Below are 19,719 nucleotides of genomic sequence, written 5' to 3'. Positions count from 1 at the left end.
CACCTGAACTCATTTTTAGGGAGTAGTGCTTTAATTGCTTCCCAGTCTCTCTTGTGGTAAATGATTATGTTTTCTACATCTTCTCGAACCAGTTTTAGACACTTTTATTTTGCTTAAAATTTTCCATGATTTCTTGAGTTTTAAATTTATGAGTATAGATTTTATTAGAATTCTCTTATAATTAAAAAAATTCCCTCTGTGCGCATTGAGTATTTAGGGAGTTAAATGAAATGATGTCTGTAATTTGCCTTAAAATAGTTGTGGTGGTGTGGACCAGGAGGGATAAATAAAGCCAATTTTGCAAAAAAATTGGTAATAATTGAATTAACGTGGGAGTTTATTATAGTTGTTTTCTGATATTTGTATGTGTTTAAAATATATGGGCCAGGCATGGTGGCTCACACCTGTAATCCCAGCAGTTTGGGGGCTGAGGCTAGCAGATCGCTTGAGCTCAGGAGTCCAGGACCAGCCTGGGCAACATGGCGAAACCCCATCTCTACAACAAATACAAAAATGAGCCAGGTGTGGTGGCCCATGCCTGTAGTCCTAGCTACTTGGGAGGCTGAGGTGAGAGGATTACTTGAGCTTGGGAGGTGGAGGTTGCAGTGAGCCAAGATGGTACCACTGTACTCCAGCCTGGGTGACAGAGTGTAAGGCCCTGTCTCAAAAATAAAATAAAAAATATATAGTATGTTTAAAAAATCTGGCTGGGCACAGTGGCTCATGCCTGTAATCCCAGCACTTTGGGAGGCCGAGGTGGGTGGATTACCTGAGGTCAGGAGTTCGAGATCAGCCTGGGCAACATGGTGAAACCCCGTCTCTACTAAAAATACAAAATTAGCCAGGTGTGGTGACACATGCCTGTAATCCCAGCTACTCGGGAGGCTGAGGCAGGAGAATCAGTTGAACCTGGGAGGCGGAGGATGCGGTGAGCCGAGATCGCGCCATCACACTCCAGCCTGGGCAACAAGAGTAAATCTCCGTCTCACCAAAAAAAAAAAAAAAAAAAAAAATTCTTTGTATCCATGATATGTCTCTTTTAAATTCCTTCAATTTATTAGTGAGCCTTTTACTCATTAGGCTTGCCAAAGATTTGTCTATTGTTAAGCACTGGCCCTTCTATTTATTTAATTATTTATGCTCTTTTTCCCCAGATAATTGCCTTCTTATTTTATAGATCAGGCTTTTAGTTTGTTTGCTTTTTCTTTTACAGATTTATGTTTTCCATCATTATTCTTTTCTCCTGTTATGTTCATGCTATATTGCTTTCCTATAAATGCATATTAGGCCTCATATTTTCCTCTGGGTATCATTTTGGCTAAATCACGGGTTGCACAGGTGGTACTTTATGGCTCTGCTTTACATACTCATATTTTCTGACTTTCTTTTTGACAGGAATAATTTAGAAGTATTTTGTATGATCTTAAAATTTCTATGTCAGCTTATTTTAATTGTCCATTATTACTATTTCTAAGAAACTGTTCATTGTTATTTTCCAGCATTATTGCATTGTGATCTGTGAATATGGCCTGTGTAAATTCTGTTTTGCACTTTGTTAGTAATTTCTGTGTGATCCTATATATGGCCTATTTAGAGGATAGCATTTGAAAAGAATGAGGACAAAATTCTGTCTGCTAACCTAAAGGTTGTTAGTCATATCATATCCTTTACTTATTTTCTGACTATTTAATCTGTTAATTTTAAGAGGAAATTAATGATCACTGTGATTGTGATTTTGTCGTTTTTTCTTCAATTTCTATGCATTTTTTGCTTTGTATTTCACATGTGTAGAGGTCCAGTGGTTTATCTTCCTGGTGGTTTCTTTTTTTTTTAATCAGTGTGAAATATATCCCACTTTGTGTATACCTCAGTGGTTTTTGCTTTTCTTATTTGGTTTTCTGTAACATTGTTATACCTCCGTTCATTTTGTTAGCATATACCTGGTATTATTCTCTACATTTATGCATGTGTGAATGAATGATGAGGTCCCCCTCTGTCGTCTAGGCTGGATTGCAGTAGCGTGCTCATAGCTCACTGCAGCCTCAAACTCCTGGCTCAAGCAATCCTCCTGCCTCAGCCTCTCGAGTAGCTGACACTACAGGCACATGCCATCACACTCAGCTAATCTACTTTTATTTTTAACTTTTATCATGTTGTTTTAGATATATGACTTATGAAGAATACTTAGCTGTTTTTTTAACCCAGTCTGAGTCTTTTAATAGGTGCACTTTGTAGTTTAAGTCTCAATAAACTACTGATACGCTTAAGCTTTTCCTGCCATCTTATTTTTTTCCTATTAAGCGTGAATTGTAATTTGTCTTTTTTGCTTGTCCTGTCTTTTATTGAACTGATTTGAAATGTCTTGGTTCCATTTTATTATTTTCTCCTAATGGTTTGGAACCTTTATGCAAATTGCATTTGTAAAGGGTTTAAAGGGTACATCTAGGAAATTTTACCAAACATGCAGTTGGGGATTAAAGGTTGGAGCTTGAAGAGGAATTGGTAGTGGAGATATAGTTTTTCTTTCTTTTTCTTTCTTTTTTTTTTTGTTTTCTGGGATATGAGAGAGAGGAAGTAGCTTTCAAACTGTCATCTTGTTGATGGAAGCCATGGTAGTGGAGATATAGTTTTTATTTCTTTTTCTTTCTTTTTTTTTTGTTTTCTGGGATATGAGAGAGAGGAAGTAGCTTTCAAACTGTCATCTTGTTGATGGAAGCCATGGTAGTGTTTGCTATTACCGAGGAAAATCAGAGAACAAACACTATTGCCTAGCACAATGCTAGGTACATAAGTATTCAGTGAATGTTTTATGAATGCTTAAATAGAGAAGAGAAAGGACTAAGTGTGGAATCAGGGGTAACAGTGACATTGAAAGAGGGGAGGAAAAACTAGCAAAAGAGAGAAGGAGTAGCTTACAAGACAGAAGACAAACTTAGAGTGGTATCTCCAACGCCACAGAGGAGAGAATTTCATAAAGGAGATGATAGAAAACAGTGCTACCTGCTACAGAGAGATTAAGTAGCATGACAACTGCAAGTGAGCCTTTGGACAGACCCTTGGGTCTGATGACTGGTGGCCTTAGGAGAGAGTGTTTAGATGGTAGTACTAGAAGTTGAGTGTTGGGATGAAATGTAGAGGCAGATGAAAAATAAAGGCCTTTCTTCTATGAAATTATTCAGGGAAAACTAAAAAGAAAATTGGACATTACCTACAAGGAGATGTGAGCCAGGGGAAATGCTTTCTTTAGAATGAAAAGTGACCTTCCTACTGTGTGCAATGAGATAGATCAAGAAGTGAGAGCCAGGCTTTGAGGCGCGCTCCTGTACTCCTAGCTACTTGGGAGGCTGAGGCGAGAGAATTGCTTGAGCCCAGTAGATTGAGGCTATAGCGAACTATGATTGTGCCACTGCACCCCAGCCTGGGTGACTGAGGAGGAATGACTCCAAAGGCAGATTTCTTCTTCAGGGCTTTCAAAGTGGTAGGATCCACCAAAGCTGGAGATTCTCATTGAATATGCTCACAGTAGCTCTGTGGATGATCATGTCAAAAACCTTACACTCTTGCAGGAATCTGAATATGCACCCTCTCTAGAAGATTATACCTGTACAAATCTCTCTAGTCCTGGCGTAGTTTAGATTTAATGGTCTTCTTGAGGGGGAATTAGAGTTAGCTCAGAGTCATGGATCTTTTGTCTCTTAAAATGACTCACCCATTTACCTCCTAATGATTTCAAAGTTTAGAACATCTTCTGTGTACAAGTAAGTGGTCAATTTCTGATGATTTGTAGCTGTGGAGGCTAGGCAGACCTCAGCTGTGGTATTCAGTCTGTGCCCGGGTGCAGTGATATGCACCTGTAGTCCCAGCTACTTTTGAAGCTGAAGTGGGAGAATCCCTTGAGTCCAGAAGTTCGAGACTGCAGTGAGCTGTAATCATGCCACTGCACTCCAGCCTGGGTGACACAGTGAGACCCATTCTCTTAAAAATATATAATAATAAAAACAATCTGAGGCTGTGTACAAAGTATAGGTATTCATCAGTTTCTGAACTGAGGGACCAGATAGATTGATACCAGATAGATTGTATCTCAATCTCAATAGAGCTATTGAGATAGATTCATTATCCAAACTCTTGCTCTCTACTGTCTAAAACTCAGAGACATTACTAGTTTACTATCTGAATTGACTATCCAAATCTGAGTAATTTGGATTGCAGTGGGTAGTTTTACTCTGATCAAGTTCTTATCCTGTCCTTTTTTGGGGAGAACCTAGGAGTTATAGGAAAGAACTGGGAAAAATGTGAGTCTAAATAAACCATTTCCTACCACTGATTAGGAGAATGCTTTTTTCTATTAGATCCATTTCACTGGGCTTGGCTTCCTCAAGCAAAAGTTCCTTTTTCTGAAGAAATAAGAAACTTGATTCTACCATATATTTCTGACATGAACTTTGTGCAAGATTTATGTGAAGATCTCTATGAACTTTTTAAGGTAAGTTAATGCTTAGTTTGATTATTGCAGAAAATGAAATCTTAAAATAGAAGAAACTGCTTAATGGAGCTGATTTGCAATTTGCTATTTCTTGTATTGCTGCTTGCCATAAAACCTGACAGGACAGAGAGGAATTAGCAGTTTTATTTACAGGAGCATAGATTCATAAAGCTATACTTACTATGAGCATTCTTTGAAGTGAGACTACATTAAAACTTAATTTGCTGTTTTCTTCAAAAGTTCAATTTTTACAAGAAGACTCTATAAATTATAATACATATTTGGTGACCTGCTATGATTTAGTTCTCTTAAAAAGCCTAAATTCATTGGCTGGAAAGTCATACTAAATCCTTTCTGAAACAAGTTGGGGTACAAATAAATAAGTCTGTTCATGTCATTCTGGGATATACAAAAATACCTCAGGTAAAAATATTTTTGTTTTATTTTATCAATTAGGAAAGCTTTTTAATGGCCTTATTTGCTGAGTTGGAGAGTTTATCTGTTTTTAAATATTTATATCAAAGTCTTTATTTTGGGAATTGTTTTTTTCCTTTCTGTAATAGACTGACAAAGGATTTGACAAGGGCACTTTTGAAAGTCAGATGTCTGTGATGAGGGGTCAGGTAAGTTACCTTTTTATTTGTTTATAAGGAAAAAAGTCTCTTTGAAACAGTAGTCAGCTGTTTTCTCCACTGTGATCTGGAGATGGAATTTTTAATACTACCTCTTATGCTGAACCAAAATAGCCCAGATGATTACAAATGAAGTTGATTTGGCCGAGTGCGGTGGCTCACGCCTGTAATCCCAGCACTTTGGGAGGCCAAGGCAGGTGGATCACCTGAGGTCAGGAGTTCAAGACCAGCCTGGCCAACATGGTGAAACCCCATCTCTACTAAAAATACAAAAAAATTAGCTGGGTGTGGTGTCGGGCACCTGTAATCCCAGCTACTTGGGAGGCTGCGGCAGGAGAATCGCTTGAAGTCGGGAGGCGGGGATTGCAGTGAGCCGAGATCACGCCACTGCACTCCAGCCTGAGCAACAAGAGTGCAACTCCATCTCAAAAAAAAAAAAAAAAAAAAAGAAATGAAGTTGATTCAAATAGTTTCTTCCCTCTATAAATTAGGTATTTTTGACCTTGTTATATACTGTTTATTTAGCTCAGTGTTTCCCCTGCTATGAATTGTTTGTCCCCATTTCGACAGCTATTTTCTTTTTTTTTTCTTTTAAGACAGAGTCTCGCTCTGTCATCCAGGCTGGAGTGCAGTGGCGCAATCTCAGCTCACTGCAAGCTCCACCTCCCGGGTTCCCGCCATTCTCCTGCCTCAGATTCCAGAGTAGCTGGGACTACAGTCACCCGCCACCACGCCTGGCTAATTTTTTATATTTTTAGTACAGACAGGGTTTCACCGTGTTAGCCAGGATGGTCTCGATCTCCTGACCTCATGATCCGTCCGCCTCGGCCTCCCAAAGTGCTGGGATTACAGGCGTGAGCCACCGCGCCCAGCCTTGATAGCTATTTTCTTGGGCATCACTACGTTTTTCCCCCTCAGATCCACTCACTTAGACATTTCAGTACCAAGTTCTGTTGCCAGTAGATTACTATTTTGTGTGTGTGTGTGTTTGTGGAATGTATTTTTTTGTTTTTTGTTTTTGTTTTTTTTTTTGCAGAATGTGTTTGGCTTTTGCTAGAGCAGTCACTGAATAACCATGTCACCAAGATTGAGTGTCGATTGTGACATGAAAAAAACTAATTGTAACTCAGTCCTCTCCGCGACGATTCTCCTGCCTCAGCCTCCCAAGTAGTTGGGATTACAGGCATGCACCACTATGCCTGGCTAATTTTTTTGTATCTTTAGTAGAGATGGAATTTCACCATGTTGGCCAGGCTGGTCTCGAACCCCTGACCTCATGATCCAGCTGCCTCGGCCTCCCAAAGTGCTGGGATTACAGGCGTGTGCCACCGTGCCCAGCCCCTCCTCACCTTTAGTTAAAGGTTAGAAGTACACGGCATTAAGTCTGCTGATGCGGACCTGCAGGCTGGGCTCACTCTCAGATGACTTCTGCTTCTTGGACTCTATGAATGGCATTTCTCTTCCAAAAGGAAAGCTTGAAACATAAATAAATTATATTGTAAACATTGTGTTTTAGTGTCTTATAAATTAACATTCTCTTCCTAAAATATACATTTAATTTAAGGTAGCTGTTTTCCACAATACCTGTAGCAAAGAAATGGGTCAAGTTTTTGCACTCATTATTATATTATACAGCTTTAACAAGTACATATAATTACACAGATAATCATTCATTCATTCACCAAATATTTATTGACAGAACTAGTGCTGGCAACTAGTCACTGGAGACAAAGCAGTAAGCAAAACCAAGCTTCTGCTGTCACGGAGTTTTGCTCTGCAGAGAAGGCCAGGGCTCGGTGAAAAGGGACAGGTGATTATTAGCTCATGCATCTCTGCTCCGTCACATTTATGCAGTGCTTAATGTAGTCATGAGTTTTAAGTAGTTAAGTGAAGGCTCAAGAAATAGGATGGAGCCAGAGTATAGAGGGCCTTAAACACTAGAATGTAGATTCCACAAGGAAAGGATTGGAGCAGTTAGAAGTTAAGTATTAAAGAAGGGCTGTGATGAGACAGAAGTTTTCGAAAAGGAGATCTTATTCTGGGTTTCTTCTATGAACTCCTTGAAATTGTGTATAAAATGTTAATATGTGCATTGTGGGTGTGAGAGAAGATAGGATTTATATCTCAGCAAAAATATTTATGTCCCTCAAAAAGGTTAAGGACTACTGCAGAAGGCTGGGCTGGACAGTAGGGTACAGATTTGCTTAGTAGATGAGGAGATGACAGCCAAGGAGCCTCACTAAGAGGCTTTTTCTGGTAATTGAGGCATCAGTAAAAGGATTAGGTGATCAATGATTATAATCATGTTGCAGAGTTTTGCCATCCCGAAACTTATTTGAGCTAAATTTTTAGGCATAGATAAGTATGCCTTGATTTGGACCTTTTTGTTTGAAACAAATTGACTTGACATATCAATGTGCTTCATCTTCTGGAACTTTCTTATCCCTAAAGGTTTATTTTTATTTTAGGAATCTGATTTAAAATAAAGAAGTAAATAAAAGCTGTAAATAATTTTGTCAGCTTTAATTGTGGTTTAAAGTTAACACCTGAGGAATTTAAATTTTTAAAAAATGCCTGTCTGGGTGCAGTGGCTATTGCTTGTAATCCCAGCATTTTGAGAGGCAGATGAGGGCAGATTGCTTGAGCTCAGGAGTTCAAGATCAGCCTGGGCAAATGGCGAAACCCCATCTCTACAAAAAAATACAAAAATTAGCCGGGCGTGGTGGCATGTGTTTGTAGTTCCAGCTTCCAGGAGCCTGAGGCAGGAGGATCACTTGAGCCCCAGAGGTGGAGGAGATTGCAGTAAGCTGAGATTGCACCACTGCACTCCAGCCTGGGCAGCAAAGCAAGACCTTGTCTCAGAAAAAGCCTGTCTAAGAAGGTGTGGGAGTGTTCCAGTTCTGAGGCCTGTTACAAAGATGTGTCTGTGGCTGTCTCCTATTTTAGGTTTATTTACTCATATCCTATCTCATGCACAAAAGAAAAAGGCATTATAAAAATGAATGTAATAAAATATGAAGGCTGGGCGCAGTGGCTCACGCTTGTAATCCCAGCACTTTGGGAGGCCGAGGCGGGCGGATCACGAGGTCAGGAGATCGAGACCACGGTGAAACCCCGTCTCTACTAAAAAATACAAAAAATTAGCCGGGCGTGGTGGCGGGCGTCTGTAGTCCCAGCTACTCGGAGAGGCTGAGGCAGGAGAATGGCTTGAACCCGGGAGGCGGAGCTTGCAGTGAGCCGAGATTGCACCACTGCACTCCAGCCTGGGCGACAGAGCGAGACTCTGTCTCAAAAAAAAAATAAAAATAAAAATAAAAATAAAATAAAATAAAATATGAAGATGACAGGGTCAACAACTTAGGAGAGAAAGAAATAAAATGATGATACTTTGGTTATTACACGTTGTCATTTGATTTTGTTTTGTTTTTTAATTTTAATTTGATTTTGAGCTTTCTGATAGCCAAAAAAGATAATATGTCCTGACCATGTACATGACAGTGTAGCTCTCTGGTTTTGGCTGTTTTTTACTTTTTTTAAAAAAGTTGGTCTAAGGCCAGGTGTGGTGGCTCACGGCTGTTGTCCAGCTACTTGGGAGGCTGAGGCAGGAGGATTGTTTAATCCCAAGAGTTCGAGGCTGTACTACACTGTGATGACACCTGTGCATAGCCACTGCACTGCAGCCTTGGCAACAGACCAAGACCTCATCTCTTAAGGAAAAAAAAAAAAAAAAAAAATCTAAAAAAATCAGGTATTGGGCCAGGTGTGTTGGCTCACACCTGTAATCCCAGTTTGGGAGGCCAAGGTGGGTGGATTGCTTGAGTCCAGGAGTTCAAGGTTGTAATGAGCTGTGATTCCACCACTACACTCCAGCCTGGGCAACAGAGCAAGACCTTGTCTCATTAAAAAAAAAAAAAAAAAAATTAACCTATATTCCAAACAACAGAATAATTACTTCAGCGAATTCTTCGAGTCAAAATATTTGTGTTATTTCTGTCATTTATAAATATCATTTAAATCCCTCTCCCTTCCAGTTTTGCTTACTAACTTAATGGTTTGTGCTTTCTACAGCCAAGTCTTTTGCCCTAGTTTGTAGTAAGCCGTTAGTTTTACACATATAATCAATGACATGCTCTAATTCTTCACGTAAAGATGTGGACTGAAACAATATGAAAGTTTTTTTTTTAATTCAGAGCTGGTAATAATGTTTATGAATGTTAAAGATAAACCATGTTTTGAATTTTATATTAAATAGCAATAGTTCATAATCAGGGTAGGTAAAATTCATCTTATATTCTAATTTGGAACACTGAAACTGAGAATATATTTACTTATAAGCAATGTGAAATATATTTTCCATGTGACCTGAAAAAATGCAGAAATAATAACTAAAACTTTTTCTGAAAACACAATGAACTTATATTCAGAGATTTATATACCAGAAACTCATTTACAGATTCAATAATAATTGACATTAAAGAAAGTGAAACTAACCCTTTAGTACCTCCTGGTACTTGACCCCTTACTGGATACTTTAATGATGCTTATTATTGTTTATCCTCACAGCACCTCCACAGAGTAGTCTACGTTTTAGGTGGAATGACTGTGGCTCAAAGGGCTTTAATAGCATGTATCTGTGAAATAAGGGGGCCTGCCAACCTGGCCAGTCGGCAACATTTAGGCATTGCCTCTGCCCAGGGCCCTTATCATCTCTTCTCTGGATTTACTGGTGTACTAAGTTGACCTTACCTCTTCTCCCATTCCTCTTCCACATTGAAACAAGAACAATTGGCCGGGTGCGGTGGCTCAAGCCTGTAATCCCAGCACTTTGGGAGGCCGAGGCGGGCGGATCACGAGGTCAGGAGATCGAGACCATCCTGGCTAACACGGTGAAACCCCGTCTCTACTAAAAATACAAAAAATTAGCCAGGCGTGCTGGCGGGTGCCTGTAGTCCCAGCTACTCGGGAGGCTGAGGCAGAAGAATGGTGTGAACCCGGGAGGCAGAGCTTGCAGTGAGCCGAGATCGTGCCACTGCCCTCCAGCCTGGGGGACAGAGCGAGACTCCATCTCAAAAAAAAACATAAAATAAAATAAAATAAAATAAGAACAATCTCTAAAAACAAATCTGAGCATGTGTTCTGTTGTTTAAAACTCCTATAATTTGTCCATGTGTACAGGCTCAAGTCCAGGCTTTCAGCACAGTCGACAACACCCTTCACAGTCAGGCTCCAGACAGTGCATCTACCTTTATCTCTTGCCGTTTTGCCCCTCTCTCTGGGCTTGGCAAATCTGAACTGCTCTTCCTTCCCCTTTCCCAGTGGTGCCCTTGTGCATGTGATTCTCTCCCCTCGATGCCTTTCCCTGTTTATCTAGGAAACAGTTTTTCTTTCAACCTCCATGTCAGTCTTCCTAAACTCCTGTTCTGATTTTTGCAGCACTCCCTGGGAATATGCTGGCGTCACATTTTACTCAGAAATTTGGTTTTTAAATCATCATATGGGGTACATTGCTATAGAGAGATAGCTTAAAATCTACAATAAAGTAGAATATATGTGGTTTGATGTATATAGTGCAGTAATTCTCAGGCCCACTGAAATTTAAAGACCAGCAAACTAATCTAAAGGAAAGCAAAGTCGATACGTAGAAGCCCACAAGTTTATACCACCTGCCTGGACCACAGCTGTCACATCCCTGTCAAGCTGTCATTATGGCATGGGTGGAGAAGTCTAGTGTCTCCCCTGGCCTGCAGAATTTGCTCCATTCTATTTTTTTAAATAATCCACTCTGATTTAAACAGATAGTAATAGATTTGTTATTCTTTGAGAAATGAAAAAATAGGTGGTATGTGAGGGAGGGGATTAGATTTTAAAGTCAGGGCAGAGGTCCTTTCCATCACACTGTATTGCAATTACTTGTTCATGTGGCTGCTTCTAGAATTTCAGTTCTTCAAGGGCTTACATGGCTTTCCCCTCATTTGGTCTCCTCTTCTCCCCAACACAGTGAGTGCTCAGTAAGTGTTTCCTTAGTAAATAAATGCAGGATTATCAAGTGTCTTCTGAATTCCCAGAGAAATATTAATAGGTTAATTTCAGGATTTAATAATTTATGCAATTTCTGTAACTATTTGAAAATTGATAATTTGTAGAGCAACTTTCATTTTACTATACTTTTTTTTTTTTTTTTGGAGACAGAGTCTCCCTCTGTCACCCAGGCTGGAATGCAGTGGTGCAATCTCAGCTCACTGCAACCTCTGCCACCTGGTTCAAGCGATCCTCGTGCCCCAGCCTCCCTGATAGCTGGGATTACAGGCATATGCCACCACACCTGGCTAATTTTTATTTTTTGTATTTTTGTGTAGAGATGGGGATTCATCATGTTGGTCAGGCTGGTCTCAAACTCCGGGCCTCAAGTGATCCACCTGCCTTGGCCTCCCAAAGTGCTGGGATTACACGCATGAGCCACCACACCTGGTCACCGTTTCTGTTTTCCATATTCTCTGCAAGAGTCACATATTGTTCTTAGAGTCAGGAAAATATTAGCTGTTACTTAAATTGGTATATTTAGACTAACATTTTTAGAATAGAATTTTTAAAACCCAAAGAGGAAACTAACCAAAACATTTCCTTCCTTAGCTGTGCTAGTGCACACTTTTATATTCATGGTAGGAACAATGCTTATAATAAACTCAAATTTCATAAATTCTTTTTTTCTTGTTATCCAAATGTAGTCAATTTAGGAAATTTTAAGGGAAGGCTGGGTGTGGTGGCTCATGCCTATAATCCCAGCACTTTGGGAGGCTGAGACGGGTGGATCTCTCGAGCCTAGGAGTTCAAGACCAGTCTGGGCAACAAAGCGAAACCCTGTCTCTACATAAAGTACAAAAACTAGCTGAGGTGGTGTGTGCCTGTAGTCCCAGCTACTCTGGAGTCTGGGGTGGGAGGATCGCTTGAGCCCAGGAGGCAGAGGCTGCAGTGAACTGTGACTGCACTCTGCACTCCAGCCTGGGTGACAGAGCAAGACCCTGTCTCAAAAACAAAACAAAAAAAAAAAAAAGAAAATTTTAAGGGAAGAACTTAAAAGTGATCCTAAAGCATAAATATAACCTATAACACTGTTACTAGTAAAGATCAGTTTTCCTGATGTGTTAAATACTCCAAATATTCTACAAACTAAAACCATCTAGTTTGGCCAGCTGTGGTGGCTCACACCTGTAATCTCAGCACTTTAAGAGGCCAAGGCAGGAGGACTGCATGAGCCAGGAGTTCAAGATCAGCCCTGGCAACATAGCAAGACCCCATCTCTACAGTTAATCAATCAATCATTCAACCAACCATCTAGTTTATACTATTTAAAGTATTATGAAGTTTATTTATTAGTATGGCTTTATGTGGAAACATTTATGCTTATCACTATTGACTAGTCTTTACAAGAATCATTGAAATGCATAGGATGTATATATTAGATATTTTCAAATACCTGAAGGAGAAATCTGTATTTCTAAAATATACAAGAAAGGACATTTTTCCTAATATGCAGGGAAAAAAGAAGATGAACTGCTGTAATTTTATTTGACCTGAACAGAGACCAGAATAAGCTATAATCTATGTATTGTGTTTCATAACCTTATTTGCATGCCCAAGTAGAAATTCCTAGAGTATCTTTGAACATGATATGTAATATATTTTACTTTCCCTAATTTTATTTTTCTTATGAAGAGTAAACTCTTAAATGTACCTTTATTTGAAATGACTACCTTCCCACATTCTCTAATCTATTTGCCCTGCTTCTTGCTTTCCCATTGCAATTTCACCTTCTAATACATGGCATAATTTACATATTCATGTTTATTGACTCTTCTCCCTGCTAAAGTGTAAGCTCTACGAAGGCAGCAATTTTGCTTGTTTTTTTTAGCTATTGTATCCCTAGCACTTACAGCAGAACCTTGCACATAGTGGGCGTGCAATAAATTTGTTGAATGAATGGATAAGGCAAGTATTTAGCTAAAACCAGACTGTTTAAACCAGTATTTGTTGAGGTTTTATGTTAAATTGAATATGTATGTAGACGTCTTCACTTACCGTTCTTTGATTCCATTGCTCCTGGACTGGACATAGGCAGGATATTCTAGAATATTTTAAACTTACCATCTGGCAAAAGTTATTTAATGCTAATTGTGTGTGTGTGTGTGTGTGTAAACATGCATACATTCATATAATACATATTTATAACAGGTACTTATCATCATAGTCTCTGTTGCTCATAAATGGATGAAATACAAATTATAATGAATAAATGGTTTAAAAAATGTCAGTGAAGGGAAACTTTTTATCTTTTTTAAATTGGTAAAAATCTCTCTTCTTCCCACAGATCTTAAACCTTACTCAGGCATTGAGAGATGGGAAGAGTCCTTTCCAGCTAGTACAGATGCCTTGTGTGATTGTGGAACGCAGTCAAGGTGGAAGTCAGGGTCGGATTGTCCACCTGAGCAATTCCTTTACCCAGACTGTCAATTGCAGGAAGCCATTTTTTTCCTCCTGGTAGTAAATGTGAGAGTAAGAGAAACAAACTGTTTAGAATTATAGTGTTTTTAAAACATCATAGTAATGTAAATCTGCTGTTAGGAGCTCCAGTTGCTAAAATCTCAATTTAAGTCTTTAAAAGGTTGTATTTTGAATGTAACCAAAAGTTTACAGTTTTTTGTCCAAATATTAAATTTCTATTTCAGGGAAGAAGTGCTATATCTCCTATATTGTATTTTTGTAGAAAATTTGTATTTTATGTTGTTGTGAGTTTAAAAGGTAATTTTACACATGCTGGAATGACTGTAATTACTCTAGAATTCCAAGTAGAATACAGTAACTTTTAATATTGAGAAGAATGTTCATGCTAATTCTTCTTACATTACAAAAGGCCTTTGAGGATGCCTACGTCTGAAGTTGCTCTTATGAACTTTAATAAAATAGTTAGCTAATAGAAAAACAGGTAAGAATAAAGCAATGTTGCCTTAAGTTCAAAAGCTGCTATTTTAGAATTTGAATAAGTACTCCTAAAGTGACCATTATGAGGGACCAGAAAATTATATCTTGGCTAAGTAATAGAGGACCATTTTGGTTTTTGTACTTGAGAATATTTTTGTTGAATTACTTTGTTGTAGTGAGGAAAAAATCTAAAGAAATTTCCCCTTTTTTAAAAAAATGGAAATACTCAATTGAGACTTGAGGGGAATAATAGAAAGTTAAGGTAGATCTCCAATATTTTGGAATACCAAAATTGCCTTTAAAATTCCCTTCTGTTTCTTACATGGGATCAAATACTTGAGATTAGTACCTCAGAGTACTGGCCTTGTTCAATTTAGTACTTCAATTAATATTAAACTTCACTAAAAAGTAAACCATACTCCAAATTGTATATTGGATTGCATTTTGGGGTCCTAGGTCATACGTTCTTCAAAATTATTATGATTGTACTATTGTACTTGAAATTACAGATGTTATTATAATTACAGTCAAATGTAGACTATCAGGCCAAATTAAAGGGGAGCATGGCAGATAACCATGAAGTCATTTATATTTGATTTTGAAATGTATTTTTGTACTTTATTTTGAATATCATCTGTATGTCTGACATTATTGGAATTTGTAACATTGTTAATGCACTAAGTGATTTAAATTGAATTGATGATGATGTGATTTTACAGAAGTGGAAGTTTCATTTTCTTGAGGCTTAAAACCAATATCACCACTCGGGCTTAACTGGGCAATTTGTGGTCTAGGCCTTTTGTTTTCTAAGCTTACTGTCTTGTGTTTGTTTATTTGCTTTTAATGAAGTATTTTGTGTAGAAGGTTAAATTAGGATGCAAAACAGATCTGCCATTCCCTTTTCCCTTACATCTGCTTTGGTCTTCATGGACGAGATGAATGAGGATTCTGCTGCCCTGAGGGAGTTCATTGGAAACCTGCGTTCTCCTACCTCTTCCAACCCTCCATTAGCTCAATTTTGAGATAATGGAAAATTGACTGGAAATTCAAAACTCAAACTACTATCTTTAGATATAAACACTAGTAATTAAAATGTGCCTTTTGAAGATGTTTTCTAAGAGAAAGGAAATACGTTGCAGTGATGTGGGTACTGCTTTCATAAAACAGTTTTTTCAGTATTTTGAGAATTGCCATATTTTTATAATGGAAAACTTAATAAATTGCTACTGTTTTATATCATAAAATTAAAATACTGTGGAAATATTTGCAAAAGGTCTGGCCATACCAGAAAAGTAAAGTTGAGATAGTTAAGATATAACCACAAGTCAGAGTACATTGGTTGTATTTTGTAAACTTTCATGAACTGAATTCTTATTTAAATAGTATGGTCTTTTTCAATGAGTATATTTATAGTGTCAAATGTGGTAGACTAAAGGTAATAAAAATCATTGTCTTAAGATTATGTTCTTCTGTATGTATGTGTTTGGAATATTTAGAATGTTTGTGAACACATTTACTATAAATGATGCCAAACTACCATTTTCTTCATATATTAAAGGTATAGTTTAATTCTTTTTTTTTTTTTTTTTTTTTTTTTTTTTTTTTTTTTTTTTTTTTTTTGAGACGGAGTTGCACTGCGTTGCCCAGGCTGGAGTACGGTGGGGCGATCTCAGCTTACCACAACCTTCATCTCCCAGGTTCAAGCAATTCTCCTGCCTCAGCCTCCCGAGTAGCTGGGACTACAGGCGTGTGCCACCATGCCCGGCTAATTTTTGTATTTTTAGTAGAGATGGGATATCACTATGTTGGCCAGGATGGTCTCGAACTCCTGACCTCAAATGATCTGCCCTCCTCGGTCTCCCAAAGTGGTGGGGTTACAGGCGTGAGCCACTGCACCTAGCCTAATTCTTTATAATTCCAAAAGATACTTAACTGAAACCTTTACAATTAAAGACATTTTAATTGTACTTAATTAAATATGCCACCACCTTATCACCCCAAAATTTGTCAGCAATTGAAGACTCTTTGTGGAGACATGGTTTTTGCATACTTGAAGATAGTTTGAGTCACAAAACTTTTCAAAAATTTGAACTACTTTGGGCAGCCGAGGTGGGCGGATCACCTGAAGTCAGGAGTTCAAGACCAGCCTGGCCAACATGGCGAAACCCCATCTCTACTAAAAATACAAAAATTGCCCAGGCGTGGTGACACACACCTGTAATCCCAGCTACTCGAGAGGCTGAGGCACGAGAATTACTTGAACCCGGGAGGGAGGGCGGAGGTTGCAGTGAGCCGAGATGACACCACTGCCTTCCAGCCTGGGTGACAGAGTAGATTCTGTCTCAAACAAACAAATAAATTGAAGTACCGTACTATATGGAATTAAAACCTTTTTTAAAAATGATGGCGACACGTTCCTTGATCAAATTACATCTTAAGTCCTTGTACAGCTGTTTGAAGAGACTGGCAGCATGCTAGGTTTTATAGTCGGCCTTCTTTCACCAACTTGCTTGGGCAACTGTACAGAGTTGTAGCAGAGATTCTTAGTGTTGTGCTATGTTTCCAAGTCTCTCATGCAATTAGTTTGGGGCCTTGTGACTGACTTCTGGCCAGTGAGATGTGGAGACAAATGATATATGCAACTTCCAGGCCTGGCAGTAAAACTGTCATGATTGACCACTCTCTTGTCTTTCCGTTCAGCTATGAACGAAGAATTTGCAAAATGGAAGCAGCCAGGACACAGGAGGCACTGCTGGGGAAAGCTACCAGGAGAGCCTCCTGACTGCACTGGACCGTGACATAAGCAAGAAAGAAGTCCTGTGTTGAGTTACTGCAGTTTTGAATGTAATTGTTACTCTAGCTTCGTCTCACCTATCCCAGACATTATGATGTAAGTAGAAAAATACCATTCACTTTTAAATAGGAGGCATACCGTAACATTTCTTCACTAAAGCTAGGTGAAAGGTTATCTTTTTGAATTCCAGAATATGAATAGTTTGGGTTAAAACCATCATTACATGACCAGGCATGGTGACTCATGCCTGTAATTCCAGCACTTTTGGAGGCCGAGGTGGGAGGATCGCTTGAGCTCGGGTAGTTTGAGACTAGCCTGGGCAACATAGTGAGACCTCATCTCTTAAAATAAATAAAATCAATACCAACAAGATCATGTGGCAATAGCAGCTTTGGAGGATCAAGCAGAGAGAAGGGAAGGGGGATTTGTGGTGGTCCTAAAAGCCAAAGAACCCAGAATTTGCCACCATGTACCAAGACCCCACAAGAAGGATCCCCAATAGCAGTGGGAATTTCAATTGGTAGAACCAAAAACCACAATCAAAATTAGGAGAAGGCTGCCCAGCATTCACCTGGTAGCTAGCAAAAAGGCCTGCAGAACGGTGTGAGGGTACTAAGGCAATCTGGTCTTCGTAGTTTTCAAAAATAACCAGTGAGAGGACATAGGGCTATACCAAGAAAAAGTACTGGGAATAAAACATGCACAGACAAGGGAAGGACCCCAGGGGTAAAGGAGAGTGGTTCAGATAATAAGAGGGGACCAAATGAATGAGACAGAACTCAAAGTACTGAAGAGGTAGGAACACACAAAACCGTCTTATATAATACTCTAGTAACGACAGAAGAGAGAGCCCTAGAGCCATGGAGCTCAGAAACTGTCCTAGCCCACCCTCACCTCCTACATAGGAATCTTCTAAAAATACAGGAGGAAACGTATAGAAAAATCCATCTGATTTAAACATCTTACAAGATGTAAGACTACATCGTACAATATGCTCGAAGAAAAAAAGGTTTACAATCTGCATAACATACCCACAGAAAATGAAGATATCCCAGAAACATCTCTCTAAAGCAAAGGAAAACAGTAATCTAATGTTTTAAAACATGCTGAAGGAATTTAAGAAGCCATGGAAGCTAAGAAAGAACAACAAAAATTGAAAAAACTCTGATCGGGCATGGTAGTTCATGCCTGTAATCTCAGCACTTTGGGAGGCTGAGGTGGGAGGATCCCTTGAGGCCAGGAGTTGGAGAGCAGCCTGGGCAACATGGCAAGCCCCCCATCTCTACAAAAAAAATGTAAAACTTACTTAGGTGTGGTTGTGCATGCCCATAGTCCCAGCTACTAAGGAAGCTGAGGCAAGAGGATCACTTGAGCTCAGGAGTTCAAGGCTGCTATGATCACACCACTGCACTCCAGCTCAGGCGACATAGTGAGACCTGTCTCAAAAAACAAAAATAAGGCCAGGTGTGGTGGCTCACACCTGTAATCCCAGCACTTTGGGAGACCAAGACAGAAGGATCTCTTGAGCCCAGGAGTTCAAGACCAGCCTAGGCAACATAGGAAGACCCCCATCTCTACAAAATAAGTAAACTAGAAGGAACACAAGTGCAAATAGACAACATATCTGCAACCACCCAACAGCAAACATCGTACTTAGTGTTGAAAAATCTAAAGCTTTGGGTGTTCATTCTCTATTGCTGCTCTAATAAGTTATAAACTTACTGGCTCAAAACAACACAGATTTATTATCTTACAGTCCGTAGGTAGATGTCTTGATGCAGGTTTCATTGGGCTAAAATCAAGGTGCGAGTAGGGCTGCATTCCTTTCTGGAAGCCTTCAGGGAGAATACATTTTTCTCGCCCTTTCCAGCTTTTTAAGGCCACTCACATTCCTCGGCTCTGTTTCTTCTCTTCCATCTTCAAAGTCGGAGGTAGTGCATTGAATCATTTTCTTATTGCATTGCTCTTAAACGGACTCTTCTGCCTTCTTCTTCCACTTTTAAGGGCCTTTGTGATTACATTGGGCCCTCCCAGATAATCTAGAATAATCTCCCCATTTTAAGGTCAGTCGATATACAACCTTAATTCCATTTGCAACTTTTAAATTCCCCAGATAAAGACATCTTTGGGAACCATTATTCTGGCTTTGCACTTTCCCCCTGAGATCAGTGACGTGACGAGGACACCTGCTCTTGCTATTTTTATTCAAGTGTTATACTCTAGAGCCTAACCAGTGCAGTAAGGCAAGAAGGAGAAGTCAAAGGAAGAAATAAAATTGTGATTATTTACAGATGGCATAATTATGCATATTGGAAATTCAAAAATATCTACAGAAACCTATTAGCCTTAATAAGTGAATTTTGCTAGGTTTACATATGAGCAACATTAGTCTGAAAATTTTAAAAGAGATCATTTATAGCAGCATCAAAACACATTAGATTCCTAGAAATAAGTCCCATGAAGATGAGCAAGACCTCTACACTAAACCATAAGAGAGCACTGGAAAAAATGAAAGATTCTGATAAGTGGAAGGCTATACGATGCTTAGATATTGATAATATTAAGACATTGATTCTCCCCAACTTACAGTTTCAACTCAAAATCCTATCTGATTTTTTTTGTAAAAATTGACAGCTAATTCTATAATGTATATGGAAATGTTTTGCCCAAAACAACTGGACAAGAAGAACGAAGTTGGAGGACTTATACTACCTGATCTCCAAACTTATAAAGCTACAATAATCAGACATTGTAGCGTTGGTGTATAGATAAACACATAGATCAATGAAACAGAATAGAAAATCCAGAAATAAACCCAACACATGTGGTAA

The 19,719-nt window shown here is 38.9% G+C and overlaps 1 protein-coding gene across 7 annotated transcripts in view; it reads left to right on the top strand.

The window, feature by feature from the left end:
* Positions 1–19,719, top strand: part of PI4K2B (phosphatidylinositol 4-kinase type 2 beta) — a 72,385-nt gene that overhangs the window by 21,675 nt on the left and 30,991 nt on the right. For 3 of the 7 annotated variants that reach the window (XR_009210469.1, XR_009210468.1, XR_009210470.1), the window contains exons 8-11: positions 4,353–4,486; positions 5,050–5,109; positions 13,484–13,662; positions 16,795–16,984. Coding sequence is in view for 2 of the 7 variants with exons in the window: in XM_058430048.1 (XP_058286031.1) it covers positions 4,353–4,486; positions 5,050–5,109; positions 13,484–13,657 (368 nt within the window). In the remaining 5 variants the exon portion in view is untranslated. Of the gene's footprint in view, positions 1–4,352; positions 4,487–5,049; positions 5,110–13,483; positions 14,096–16,794; positions 16,989–19,719 lie in introns of those variants that run through there. The other 4 variants (XM_058430048.1, XM_032135251.2, XR_009210467.1 and 1 more) reach the window with 3 other exon arrangements.

The sequence above is a fragment of the Hylobates moloch genome, unplaced genomic scaffold, assembly GCF_009828535.3.
Source record: "Hylobates moloch isolate HMO894 unplaced genomic scaffold, HMol_V3 SCAFFOLD_17, whole genome shotgun sequence".
In the NCBI taxonomy this organism is placed as follows: Eukaryota; Metazoa; Chordata; class Mammalia; order Primates; family Hylobatidae; genus Hylobates; species Hylobates moloch.
The sequence above is the reverse complement of the archived record's forward strand: the minus strand, read 5'-3'. Positions and strand labels throughout refer to the sequence as shown.